We start from the raw sequence: 13,384 nt of genomic DNA, 5'->3' as shown, positions 1-13,384 counted from the left end.
GCCCGAACTCTAGGCACAATTCGATGACCAAAAATGCATGCAGGTTCCCCACCCTCTTGAAGGAAGTGAGCGCGGTCAAGAGCGTTGTCTTTAAAGACAGGGTTTTAAGATCAACTGACTCTAGGGGCTCGAAAGGAGCTCTCTGTAGACCTAAGGACGACAGAGAGGTCCCAGGAGGGGATGAGGGGTGGACTGGGAGATTTAACCTCCTGAGCAGGTCGTGCTTGCCTTGTAATCTGCCATCAACTGCATTGTGATGTGCTGCAATGGCTTAAGTCCTCTGTGTCCCGTCCAGAGACCACACATAGAGGTTACAGAGGTTTGGTAACAGGTGCCATATGGTTCCCCATCTCTGAGAAATCAGGTCCTTCCTCAAGGGAATCCACCAGGGAGGGGCTGTCACGAGGAGCATCAGTTCTGGGAACCTGGTCCGGTTGGGCCAGTATGCTGCAAAAAACAATTCCTGCTCCTCTTCCTCCCTGAGAACGCTCACTGGGGGAAACGCGTGTTTGTACTGTCATTCAGTGAGGAGCGCTGGGGCCCAACCCGGGAAGCGCAGCATCCCGGAGTAAGGTGGTGAGTTGTGGTGCACTTAGCTGGCTCCATGGGTCCCGTGAAGGACTGGGCAGTGAGGCGTGAGGAGGCGGTGCATCCTGGAAACGCAGACGCTCACTGTCAGCACAGACTCAGTATAGCCCAGAGGTCTTGGTAACTGCTCTTTTATTGAGAAAGTGGGAATTGAGTGAAGGGAGAGTGGAGGAGACAGAAGAACAGCTTTGTGCAGTAAAAGGTGCCTTCCACGTCTTCTGAACCTTCTCATGCACCTCTGGGAAGAAAGGCATTGGAGCGGCACACGCCGTACCCAGGAACTAATCATCCATCCGCTAGCGCTCAAGACACGGTGGAGGGTTCCACTCAAGCTCGATGCCCGCGGCGGCCCAGGAAAGCATGGCTGTTAACTCTGAATCCGATTCAGCACGAGCAACCACCCCGAAGGGGGGAAGCTCAGCAAGAACAAAAGCCCACTCCCTGATGCAGCAATCGATATCCGATCCTCATCCGGAGCGCTGAATGTGACACAAGGTGCCTGATGTGAGCAACCCGGCGGCACATGGCGTGCTAGAGGAGTGGGAGGTTTGTGGGGGCGGCCCGACGAAGAACCCTCACTGTAACCCTCAGATCTCCCAGAGTGCTAACCACCCTGATGGCTCTACTACGGGAAGCGACATGGGGCTGGGTAGCAGCAAAAGGGACTCGTGCCTCTGTATTAAAGATGAAGAGTCACGACCGCAATGCCAACATGGACATGCTCTTGCAGTGAGAGCATGCACCCTCGATGAATGGTCTCTCAGCATGCTGTTTGCCCACGCATGAGAGACAGCGATCGTGGCTGTCAGATGGAGTCAGGTAATGACCACATCCAAAAACACACAGATGGAAAGACATCTTGAGAAAGACCGTGTTTGCTCTTTTAGCCAAAACACCAAGGGGCGAATGCTGCACTCTGTGCACAGCAAGCTGGAAGCAAACATCCCTGGAAAGCGCTTTCACACCGACAGAAAGATCCCATGACGAGCTCCAGGCAAAGTAGCATTAAAATAGCTGTTTTTGGAGTGTTCTCCTGATAGCAAATTAAAATTGCTGCTGTTTGCTCTTTGTTTAGAAATGCACTCTCCTTTTCATTAGAGGTGAATTGGAAAGAGCGATCGCTGTGCAGCTGCTTGGCTCCGAAGCAAAATATGAACATGAGTAATGCTGGTCCTATTTATACCCCTATGTCCAGGTAGACATAGGGGTATCGTTTTGTTACGACTTGGAGATGATTGGTCTCCCAGGCGAGACCCCATGACGTCAGTCCGACTTAACGTTGAATGTGACTGACTAAATGGGAACTGGAGCTTTCTCTGGCGTATAAGGTCTATAGCAGGGGTTCTCAAAGTGTACATTCAAAGGTCCAAATCTGAATTTTCATCAATGTCAAAGGTCAGGAAATAATTGGTTATAACAAAACTGGTTTTTAATAAAAATGCATAACAAATCAATACAAACATTTTTTGCATTTGCATTTAAAGATACATTAATAACAAGTGGAAAAGTGGCCAAAATCACTTTGAATCAAATTTACATATGTGGTTTCAACAACCAGATGCGTTTACACTTGTCCAGTTTCGTCTGGAATGCGGCCCAGACCTCCTCCTGAAGTGGTTTGAGCGATTGGATTTAAATCCGTCTCGAATGCGTTTCGGAGAGGGCATTTACACCTGGTCTTTTCACAATCAGATAGCTATGCGATCACAGAAAACGCATGAGGTGGCCAGGTGTACTCCAAATGTCGCGTTACAAATCAAACAGAACGCCTTTGTGCTGGATCTCTGTCCACTCCAATCATATTTGAAAACTATATTTTCTTCGTCAACTTTTTTTCCCCTTAAACTGACATCCTCAACGCTCACTGCAGTGAAGTGTCGCCCGATTACGTCAAACTTCATATGCTCACTGGATGTCATGACAAAAATATCACGGAGGAATATCTCGCCTTCGCTTTTATTTCGGACCATCTCCAAAAATACATAAAAAAAACCCCAAAACAAATTATTTTAACAGGCGTTTATCAAATGAGGAAATCCACACTTTTAATCCCTTACACACAATTCACCTTTGGCTAAGCCCCGCCCCCCTTAGTTACTGTTGCTACCTCCGACAACTTCATCTGGGCTCTGGTTTGGTATCAATATGGCTTATGCTGTGACGGCTCTTCCTGCTGGAATTTTATCAAACTTTTATAAAGCAGCAAATAAAGTGTCCGGTAGAAGTAGGCAAAAGTGTCTGCAGTGTGCGTTCGAAGGCTTTATTCAAGACATAAACGCAAGCAACAACAAGGCATCCAAATAGAGGCAAAAGTATACCGGTCACAGTTAAAAAACTGACCCACCGCATATCCTAATGGAGACGGAGGCTGTGACTCACAATATCAGGAGCAACACTGTTCATGCAAAGCTGGGTCTCTATTCACTTCTATAATCGTTATTACAAAGCAAACGGACTACGCGAGTATAAAGTTGTATTTATTAGCAGCGTGTGCTAGCGTATCAACAATTAGGGTAGAGAACCGAAATCATGACCTAAACCAGCATAAAACTGTCTAACTAGTATAACTTCACAGTACGGTTAAAAGCAAAAATAGAGCACACAAAAGTGTGTTGTTGATCTTGAGGGGTTTCGCTGACTGAGGACGTCCACACAGTTTAATCCAAAGACGACACTTGTCAGGATTTGACTTAGGTTTTGGGAAGGGAAAAAAACGGACCCCCCCTCCAACCTCTCTGGGAAACGCGTATCTGTGTTACAAATGTCCCAGGCACAACGTTTAACCATATTTTTGATAAAACTACGATGGTAATAGCCTGCCGAGACCAAACATATGAGACGCCGGTGTTAAAGTCAATGGAGCGCTGTGAAGAAGTGTCAGACCTCTGTGGAGCTCGTTCTTGGCTGCGCTGTGATTGGTCAATCTACATTCTAGGGCGTGGCTTAGCCAAAGGCGAATTAGTGCTCTTGAAATCCGAAATGGAGGCGGGTCCGGATTGAATTCTCTCCGGGTCCGGATCCGGACTTTGCGAAGTGCTGGTCTATAGAGTGACTGTCATTGTTGTTCAGGTGTCATGTTACAGTCAGTCACGCTCACTACATCAACAGTGTTTACATGACATTGCAAGCAAATGGCATGACGTGAGTATAGTTTAGTCTATATATAGTTTTGTCATGTCACGTCATGTCATTTGCTTCACAGAAACTGTCTGAGCTTTCAGGACACCAGTGCGCTGTTGTGTATATTTCACCATTATGACATTAAGTGAAGCTCAATGTCCAAGCTAATTGGAAAGTCAAGATTGTAGCCTTCCACTGGTTGCAAGGTTATTGCTAAATTTTCTTCCTTTTTTTACCCCACTGCATTTCTTAAATATCCAAATTGAAACTAGACATTTTAGCAGGTATGTTTATGATATTCACATATAGTTTAATTGTTCTTTTCAGGAATGGAGACGTTTCGCCATCAGACCTGAAGGGTAAGTCAATGTGTTCAGCATCCCAAACCAGATTCATTTAATTAAGCTTGAACAGAGAGAAGGACATGGCCACCAGTAAACAGTGTAAAACAGTGTAAACATGTTCTCCAGTAGAGGTCATCATAACCTTGCATACACCTACACTCCACTCCACTGTCATTCAGATACTATTGTACTTTTTATTTAAAATGATACTCTATTATTAAAAACTATACTTTACTTACTTAGTAATTATAAGTTGTTAATTGTCTAAAGCAACCATATAACATATATAATTTGACAAACACATGTAGACTTGAAGTTTTGACCCCAGAAGCAGCTCTATTTACAAGTCAAAACACTAAAAGTAAAAAAAACGCAAGAGCCAGGATGGAAAATACAAATGTGAGGAGTAGAGCTCAATGTGACAGCAACAACAGGATCACACACACACACACACACACACACACACAAAAGAATAAAAACAGAAACAGTGACCTCAAGTGGCCACACAAAGGACCAGAACATTTAGTGAGATTGCTGGTTAATTTAGATGTTTCTCTTAAAAAGTTCTCTTCTGAATGAATGATTAAGGAAGCTTCAGTTTGAGCTGTATAGATTGAGACATTCGTTCATGGACCCCTCATTGAGCTTGTTATGTCCCTGTTTTCTGTTTAACAGATCAACCAGCTGAGAGTTCTCACAGCAGTTCAGGTACAGTATGTCAGCTCATTTAAAACTCACCATAATCAAAGAGTAGCACATGAAGAGTTAATGGACTGTAAATATTCCTGTAAATATTCCCCATTGCAGTAACAAGTATGTGCACCTGTTGTGTTTACCTGGGTTTCTCCATAAATCAACATCATCTTCCCTTCAACTTAAGTCACACCAAAAGACACGTGACACAACAACGATACGTTTTGATACCATGTTGAACATTGACTGTGAACCCTTGGATTGTGTGTGTGTTTAGTGCTCGACCCTCGCTCAGCTATAATAACCTCTACCAAACAGTTCCTGTAATCGTGATCAGGGGCCTCATTTATAAAACTGTGGGTAGGATCCTTACTAAAAGTGTACGTGCGCCTGAAAGCCAAAAATGGCGTGCGCAAAAAAATATTCAGACTTATAAAACCGTGCGTACGCCAGAACCTGCGCAGAATTCACTTTATAAATCCCAGGCAGCGGAAGATTGTGCGCACATGCGTCTCCTCCCCGAAATAACCATATGTGGAGCTTACAACGCCTAGTTTTACTATGCATATCCTCATCTGCATATCATTTGCATATGATTATTCATTCACGTGATGACATGTTTAACGGTACAAGACATTAGGAAAATATGAAATACGGATGTGCCGTCACATTACATTAATAAAAATCATTTAGTAGCCTATCCTTGCCTTGTTTTTGAATAAATAAATCAAATAGTGTAAAATACATTCCAGAGAAAGTTTTTCTCAATCTTTTCCACTGACCAAATAATATTTTTAATTGATTTATATTTTTAATGGAAACAGATAGACCTTGTTGTGCATTAGGCCTATATTTGCACAATCTGCTATTATCATGATACACTCTAAAAAGGCTGGGTTGTTTTAACCTAACTTTGGGTCAAATATGGACAAACTCAGCCATTACATTTTATAATTACATTTTTAACCCAACATTTGGGTTTGACCATATTTGACCCAAAATTGGGTTAAAACAACCCAGCATTTTTTAGAGTGTAAGCAATTATCTCTGTAGTTAAAACATTGAAACACAGCATGCCAAAGGAAAAGTGTTCAAAAGCATTGCATCCACGACAAATATTTATAGACTAGCCTATTTATTGAATATAAGTTTTTTTTTTTTTTACTTTTCAGTAAATTTCATGCAGTTTAAGTGTTTAACTCCATTAATGAGATTAATCTAAATGTTTATATCAGAAGTAAAAACATAGTTTAAATCATTATTTTATTTAAACTGTTATTGTGAACATGCACTGTATACTATTTATGATTGGGACTCATAATGAAGATTTAGTACGGTTTTACTTCATCTGCCGTTAGATATGCGTCAGTTTCACTAAACGGTCCAACGCGCGCGGCGGACATATGGATATTTGCTTCAAGTGATAGGCTTGGTGAGTGAAATTATATTTGTATTATCTTTCTGTAGTCCTATCTAATTTTCTTTAGATTTTCTTTCTAAAAGTGACCAAAAAGACATTTAACTCCAGCTCACCATCGGTGTCGCCAAACTGCTCCGTCTCCAAAACGTTCGTACGCATGGGTCAGAGTTTGCGTGCAAGTGCGCACATTTTCCCGTCAAGTTTGTTTTTATAAATCACAACTTATGCGTCGGAAGTGGCGTACGCCTCTTTCAGGGCCTGTTTTGTGTGTACGCAACGGTTATAAATGAGGCCCCAGAACTGGAGCACATGTGCACCACACTTCCTCTTCCAGACCAGCAGTGTTTTATTCTGCTCGTTTTGTTGTTTTTCATACTTTGATCATACATGCATCAAATACTGTAGTGTTATAGAAACCATATAGTTTAAAGCCATATAGTTACTTTGGTTGTGATATGCTATTCACCTGTGGTTACCATGATCTTAAAAACTCTTGTAGTGCCAACATTTCTGTTTCACAGCTTGGTTAGACTCATGGATTTCTAACAACTGTAGAAATTATTTGGTAAAATATATATTTTGTATAAAATAAAAATGTTGAGGTCAGTACATTTGATTTACGGCAAACTTGAACTTCTCTAACTTTTTTACACTTGAATTTTTTCATTAAAAATTTAAGTTCAGATCAATGTTTAAAAATGTTACCAGGTTAAAGTAATAGAGTAGTTTGCCATCTACTCACGATAACGCATATATGATTTGTATTTTGACGTGGATCAGAAGAGCAGCTGTTAGTTAGAGGGTGCTGTCCAATCTCAGTTTTTCTTCTGATGCACACAAGAAACAACACAGCGAATGAAGAGGAGTTGAGCTGGTGTGGAAGGCGAGAGTTTTTCTCAAAGAAACATGCATAACATGATATTGTGCGTGTGTTTGTTCAGATAATACGTCAGCTGAGGAGAGCTCAGAGGAAGAGGAGGCACATGAAGAGGAAGAGGAAGAGGAAGGAGATTCAGGTTGAGATTTGCTCTTTTATATAATCTTTTCTGATGCGTTATATACTTTTATCTCCTTAAAATATGAATAATGTACACCAGGAGTTTTCAAAGTCTAAGACAGTGGGTCTCCCTTTTGACACATTAAAATGGATGTTTTTATCCCTTTTAATGTGGGATATATAAAAAAAAAAAAAAGTGTAATGTTTTGTGTGTGTGTGGTTAAGTACCCATGGGTTTACACAGTTATTTGTGAATATGTTTAGTGTTTCATTTTTATTTTTGTGTATAGTGTATTGTCTGTTTGGTCCCTGCTTGTTTATTTGGTACAGCCCGAGGGTGGAGTTAGCCCTATATAGCTTATCAGGTCAGTCTTGGTTTGTTTAAGGCCAAAAATGAGACCCTGTTGCAAATTTGACCAAATTATTTGGTGTAGCCTTTCTTTGTGTTTTGGTTGTATTTCAGTATATGACCATGTAAATATTTATTTTTTCATTTTTAATAATAAACCACCTTTTGGGGATCCACTGAACCTCTGTCCAGCTTGCTTAAAATGATTCTCTCTGACCACTGGGCCATCTCTTACATACACTATATGATCAAAAGTATGGGACTGCTTAATTCTTGAATTCAGGTGTTTCAGTGAGACCCATTGGCACAGGCATATAAAATGAAGCACCTAGTCATGGTTGTTTATAGACATTTGTGAAAGGGTCGTTGTGAAAGGGTCAGTGATAGGATGCCACTTTTGCAGTAAGTCAGATTGTGTCATTTCATCCCTGCTAGATTAGATATTCCACGCTCAACTGTAAGCGGTGCTATTGGAGAGTTTAAGCGTTTAGGAACAGCAAAAACTCAAGCAGAGGATCATGTAAAGTCTCAGAGTGAACCGGTCAATGAGTGCACATGGTGTGTAAAAGTCTCCAACGCTCTGCTGATTCCACAGCTGAAGAGTTACACACTTCCACTGGCTTTATATCAGCACACAACCTGTGCGGCGGGAGCCTCGTGGAGTGGGTTTCCCTGGCCGAGCATGTGGTGTGTAGTATGTGGATGGAGTGTGTAAAGCACACGGTCACTGGACTCTAGAGCAGTGAAACCGGACGAATCCCGCTTCTCTGTGTCTGATGGGCGAGTCTGGGTTTGGCAGATGCCAGGAGAACGTCACCTGCCTGACTGTAAAGTTTGGTGCTGGAGGGCTGTTTTTCTGGGGTTGGACTAAGCCTCTTACTTCCACTGAAGGGAAATATTGATGCGTCCGCATACCAAGACATTTTGATCAATGCTATGCTTCCAACAATTTACATTTTTTATTCATTTAGCTGACGCTGTTATCCAAAGCGACTTACAATTGCTATATATGTCAGAGGTCGCACGCCTCTGGAGCAACTAAGGGTTAAGTGTCTTGCTCAGGGACACATTGGTGTCTCACAGTGGATTCGAACCCGGGTCTCTCACACCAAAGGCATGTGTCTTATCCATTGCGGCATCACCACCCTATGTGGGAACAATGTGGGAAGACCTTTTCTATTCCAACTTGACTGTCCCCATTGCACAAAGCAAGGTCAATAAAGACATAGTTGGAGGAGTTTGGTGTGGAAGAACTTGACTGGGCCGCACACAGAGCCCTGACCTCGACCCCATCCCAGAGATTGACCTTCTCGTCCAGCATCAGTGCCTGACCACACAACTGCTCTACTGGACAAATGGGCAAACATTCCCACAGAAACTCCCAAATCTTGAGGATAGCCTTCCCAGAAGAGTGGAAGCTTGTATAGCTGCAAAGAGGGACCGACTCCGTAGAGTTGGGGTACTCGAACTCGGACTCGGACTCGAGTCCGGTCTCGAGTCCAATTTTGAATGGACTCGGACTTGTCACGCACTCGAATGAATTTGTACTCGGACTTGACACGGACTCGGGACATTTTAGACTCGGAAAAATGTCCGAGTCCAGTGAGTATGGGGAGGCTGCAGACCTGGAGCCGGTAGAAATAGGACCCAAACAGTTTTACGCCCCTGGCAGTTTTACGCCCCTGTTGTTCCTGATGCGTCCAGTAGGGGGAGACTGTACAGCGACACGAATTAAGGTATGTTTTAATCTTTTTTTAAATTTATTTATTTATTTATTTTGTATTGCAAATGAAAGGATACAGACATTAACAGTGAGAAGAGGGGAAAAAAAAACAAGGGGGGTATACGGACATCAAAAGAGATTGAATTAGGCTACACAAATCAATAAAATATTACATTTTGTCAATAAAAAAATGAAAGGTTCTTGACAACAGACTCAAGGATATTATTTGTTTTAGAAACATTTGAGTTTAAAGGTTTTGCCATTGGATGGTTCTGTCTTTATGCAGATGAAACTTGCCCAGAATTTACCAAAAAGTTCAGGACGATCTGGCTTAAATTTATCTTACCACGTATGTAGGACACTGTTTTGTAGCTGTATGACGACCAATAGAGAATAGTACAGCAGATATTAAATCGAGGATCCATATGATTACACGGTACTGTATGTCTAATGGTCTAAATATGGTTAATATCTAAATGTAACTTTATATAAATTCACAACAACATATTTCACTTAGTCTCCATATAAAAACCTACGGTGAATAGGCCTATGACTGCAGTAGGTCATATCATTACTTGTCATAACACGTAGTTGATCCAACTATGTGTATTTTTAATTTTTCAATTCACAAAAACAAGTCTTCTGTAGGCTGAGTGAAGAGAGTGAACACCGACTGAATATCTGCATCTATTTTTCTATTTTAATCCGTGCAGATCTACACTGTAGCGTTTATATTTAAATGAACAAAAAACACAAAATGTCAAGTCTATGGACGGGTTATTAATGTGTTAGCGTCGATTTAATGATGTTATTTCGCAGTATATCTCCCTACTGGACGCATCAGGAACAACAGGGGCGTAAAACTGCCAGGGGCGTAAAACTGTTTGGGTCCTATATCTACCGGCTCCAGGTCTGCAGCCTCCCCATATAGAGTCCAGTCGAGTCCGGGCACTGGATGACACAAAACTAAATTTTGTGAATTTTTTTTATTCAAAAACGAAACGAAACAACGTTGTTTCAGCGTTGAGCATTGTAGCCAATCACAGTTAAGTGCATAAACACAGTGGCAAATCAGAGGCGTTTTAGAGTCCGCATGCGAATAATTCGCTCAAAATGTATGTTTAGAATCAGCACGAGCTTTATCCTTTCGCAAATCCCCTCATAAACAACAAAGTCTCTCTAGACGCAATATAATTAAAATATTCACTGTGCAGTGCGGACAACTTCAGTCAGTGTTTATGACGAGAGTTTTAGGGAGAGTGGCCGAACGCGGTAAGTGATGGCTTAAAGGGAGCGCTGTTGACAATCTAAATAGTTTTGTTTTTCATACTTCTAGAGGACCAGTGGTTACGTTCACACTGTAAATTATAAATAGTGATAACTGCATTTAAATCTGGGATTGAATCCACTTAATTGTTGTCCTTTGAGTCATGAAATTGCGATGATTTGACACATAGCAACATAAGAACGTGATAACCATAGCAACATTTTGGCGTCTAATAATGTTATCATTTTTGTTGCATTTATACTTTAGTCATAAGTTTACATACTCCTTGCAGAATCTCTAAAATGTTATTTTTATGTTTTTTAATAAGACGGATCATACACATTGTTTCTATTTAGTACTGCCCTGAAAAAGCTTTTTCACATAACAGATGTTTAATAGCCTAAATAAAATACAAACACAAAATAAAGACAAATTACATAGGCTCGATTTTAATATTGTGTCATTACCTGAATGATCCACAACTTTTTTTTTTTTTAATGGTTGAGGAAAAATCATCCAGCTCCTGCACATCCTTTGCTTTTCCAGCATCTTCTGCATATTTGACTCCTTACTAGCAGTGACTATGATTGTAAGATCCATACTTTCACACTGGTGACAACTGAGGGACTCATACACAACTATTACAAACCCTGCAAACATTTAGTGATGCACAAGAAGGAAGCATCCGTTAAGAGCCAAGAGGTGTAAACTTTTGAACTGGATCATTGGTGTAAATTGGTCTTATTTGTTTAAAAATGCATTCATTAATTTAGTCCAACCCTTCAGAGGCTAAATAAGATATTAGCATGTACAACACAATAAGAAAAATTTAAACATCATCATCTTGCTCAAAAGTTTACCCCTGGCTCTTAATGCATTGTGTTGCATTATTAAGCATTACCTTGCAGATTCTAAAAGATGTACAATAGGTAAACGTATGACTGTAACTATACATTGCAATCATTTTGTAAGGTTTAAAATATTAATTTAAGAGCTCAGTGTTGAGACCTTTCGCCGGGATTTGATTGACAGGTGATCTGACCAATTATAATGCAGATACACGCCATTTTTGTTCGACAAACAAACCAAATCAGTTAGTAGATTAAAGGCAGTGGACTTGAACTTGAAAAATAGTGTGTATTGATTTCTTTTTTAGAAATTTGTGCTATAACTAGAAGAGATTATCAGTTCACGTGCTGCTTGAACTGAGGCCTACACATTAAAGCACCACAAAGCAGTATTTATCGTTTGAATTTCATAAAAATTTAAAAAATTGAAAGCTGAGACTTTATTTCAAACCAAAAGTACCCTGCTCTGTCTTGTCTGTTAGCACATTGTTAGTGTCCTCTTTGCTCCGACCGAGAACATGTGGAGTGAGAGAGGAATGGCTTGTCGGACGTAGCAACAGTAACCAAGAGGGGCGGGTCTTTGTGAAAGGTCAATTTCAAATCATTTAAATCTTTGTGGACTCGGCCGGACTCGACTAGGACTCGGATGTTAAGGACTCGGACTCAAGTCCGACTCGACCCTCTTTGGACTCGGACTTGGACTTGTACTCGGTTGTTAAGGACTTGGACTCGACTCGGACTCGACAAAGGTGGACTCGGACCCAACACTACGACTCCGTATCAATGTCTATGTATTTCAAATGAGATGTCATTACAGTCTCTGTTGGTGTACTGGGCAGGTCTCCCAATACTTTTGTACATATAGTGTATGTAAACACTGTTTATAAACCATTTTTAAGAAACTGCTGAAGTCATATCTTTTTCGGCAGCACTTGATCCAGTAATACTAATACTTTCTTCTCTATTCTAACTTTAAAAAAACAAAAAAACAAAAAAAACAATTGCGTTAGATTGACCTGTGAAGGGTCATAGCACTTACATGTTGTCCTACTGCTAGTTTAATTGCTTCTATTGTTTCTCATTTGTAAGTCGCTTTGGATAAAAGCGTCTGCTAAATGAATAAATGTAAAGCCTGAGTGTTTGTGAAGTGCTTCGCTATTTTAAAGCAGATGAAGTGCACTAAAAACAGTACTAAAGCCTAATATATAGCAATAAATAATCACAGTAATGGACACCAAGACAATGACTTGTTTTATTGTAAGATAAAAATGAAATGTGAAGGTTTCAGGGCTCTGATAAAGGGTTTTCCACAGCTTGAGTGAAAGATCAATCTTAATGATGGAATATCATGCTTTTTCAGACTCCAACGCGAGATCCAGTGTAGAAAAACCCAGCGGTAATGATACGTCTCTCTGTTTTCAACATGTCTCAGATGTTTACAGCGTGAGCTGATGTTGTGTGTTTGTTGAGTCAGTCATATAGTGTGTTTCTCTCCCATAATGCCTCAGATGAGCAGCTTCAGCCGTGCTGTGAGAAGTGCAGAGCTCTAAAGGTCAGTCCGTCTCTAAACACTGATAACATCAACCGATCATTCATAGCTTAGAGGAGGAGTTCACTTCAGAATTAAAATATTCTGATAATTTACTCTCCCCACGTCATCCAAGAAGTTCATGTCTTTCTTTCTTCAGTCAAAAAGAAATTAAGGTTTTTGAGGAAAACGTTCCAGGATTTTTCTCCATATAGTCAAGTCACCTTTATTTATATAACGCTTTTTACAATACAGATTGTTTCAAAGCAGTGATAAACAGGAAAATAATGACACTCCAGGGTGTTCTCCATATAGTGGCTTCAATGGTCCAGCGGGTCGAAGGTCCAGATGGGAGTTTCAGCTTCAAAGTCTCTCACGATCCAGCCGAGTCTTATCTAGACACACCAGCGGACATATTAAAACAAAATAAACATTTATATACTTTTAACCACAAATGCTCGTTTTACACTAGCTCTGCGATGCGACACACATTACGTAATCACGCTG

The 13,384-nt window shown here is 40.8% G+C and overlaps 1 protein-coding gene across 2 annotated transcripts in view; it reads left to right on the top strand.

Annotated features, from left to right (window-relative positions):
• LOC306996406 (NACHT, LRR and PYD domains-containing protein 1a allele 5) overlaps positions 1-13,384 on the top strand; it is a 51,178-nt gene that overhangs the window by 18,986 nt on the left and 18,808 nt on the right. For both annotated transcript variants that reach the window (XM_079608851.1, XM_079608850.1), the window contains exons 2-6: positions 4,036-4,067; positions 4,728-4,760; positions 7,107-7,181; positions 12,710-12,745; positions 12,858-12,901. In XM_079608851.1, the coding sequence (XP_079464977.1) occupies positions 4,036-4,067; positions 4,728-4,760; positions 7,107-7,181; positions 12,710-12,745; positions 12,858-12,901 (220 nt within the window). The remainder of the gene's footprint in view (positions 1-4,035; positions 4,068-4,727; positions 4,761-7,106; positions 7,182-12,709; positions 12,746-12,857; positions 12,902-13,384) is intronic.

This window comes from Phoxinus phoxinus (assembly GCF_949152265.1).
Source record: "Phoxinus phoxinus genome assembly, chromosome: 4".
In the NCBI taxonomy this organism is placed as follows: domain Eukaryota; kingdom Metazoa; phylum Chordata; class Actinopteri; order Cypriniformes; family Leuciscidae; genus Phoxinus; species Phoxinus phoxinus.
The sequence above is the reverse complement of the archived record's forward strand: the minus strand, read 5'-3'. Positions and strand labels throughout refer to the sequence as shown.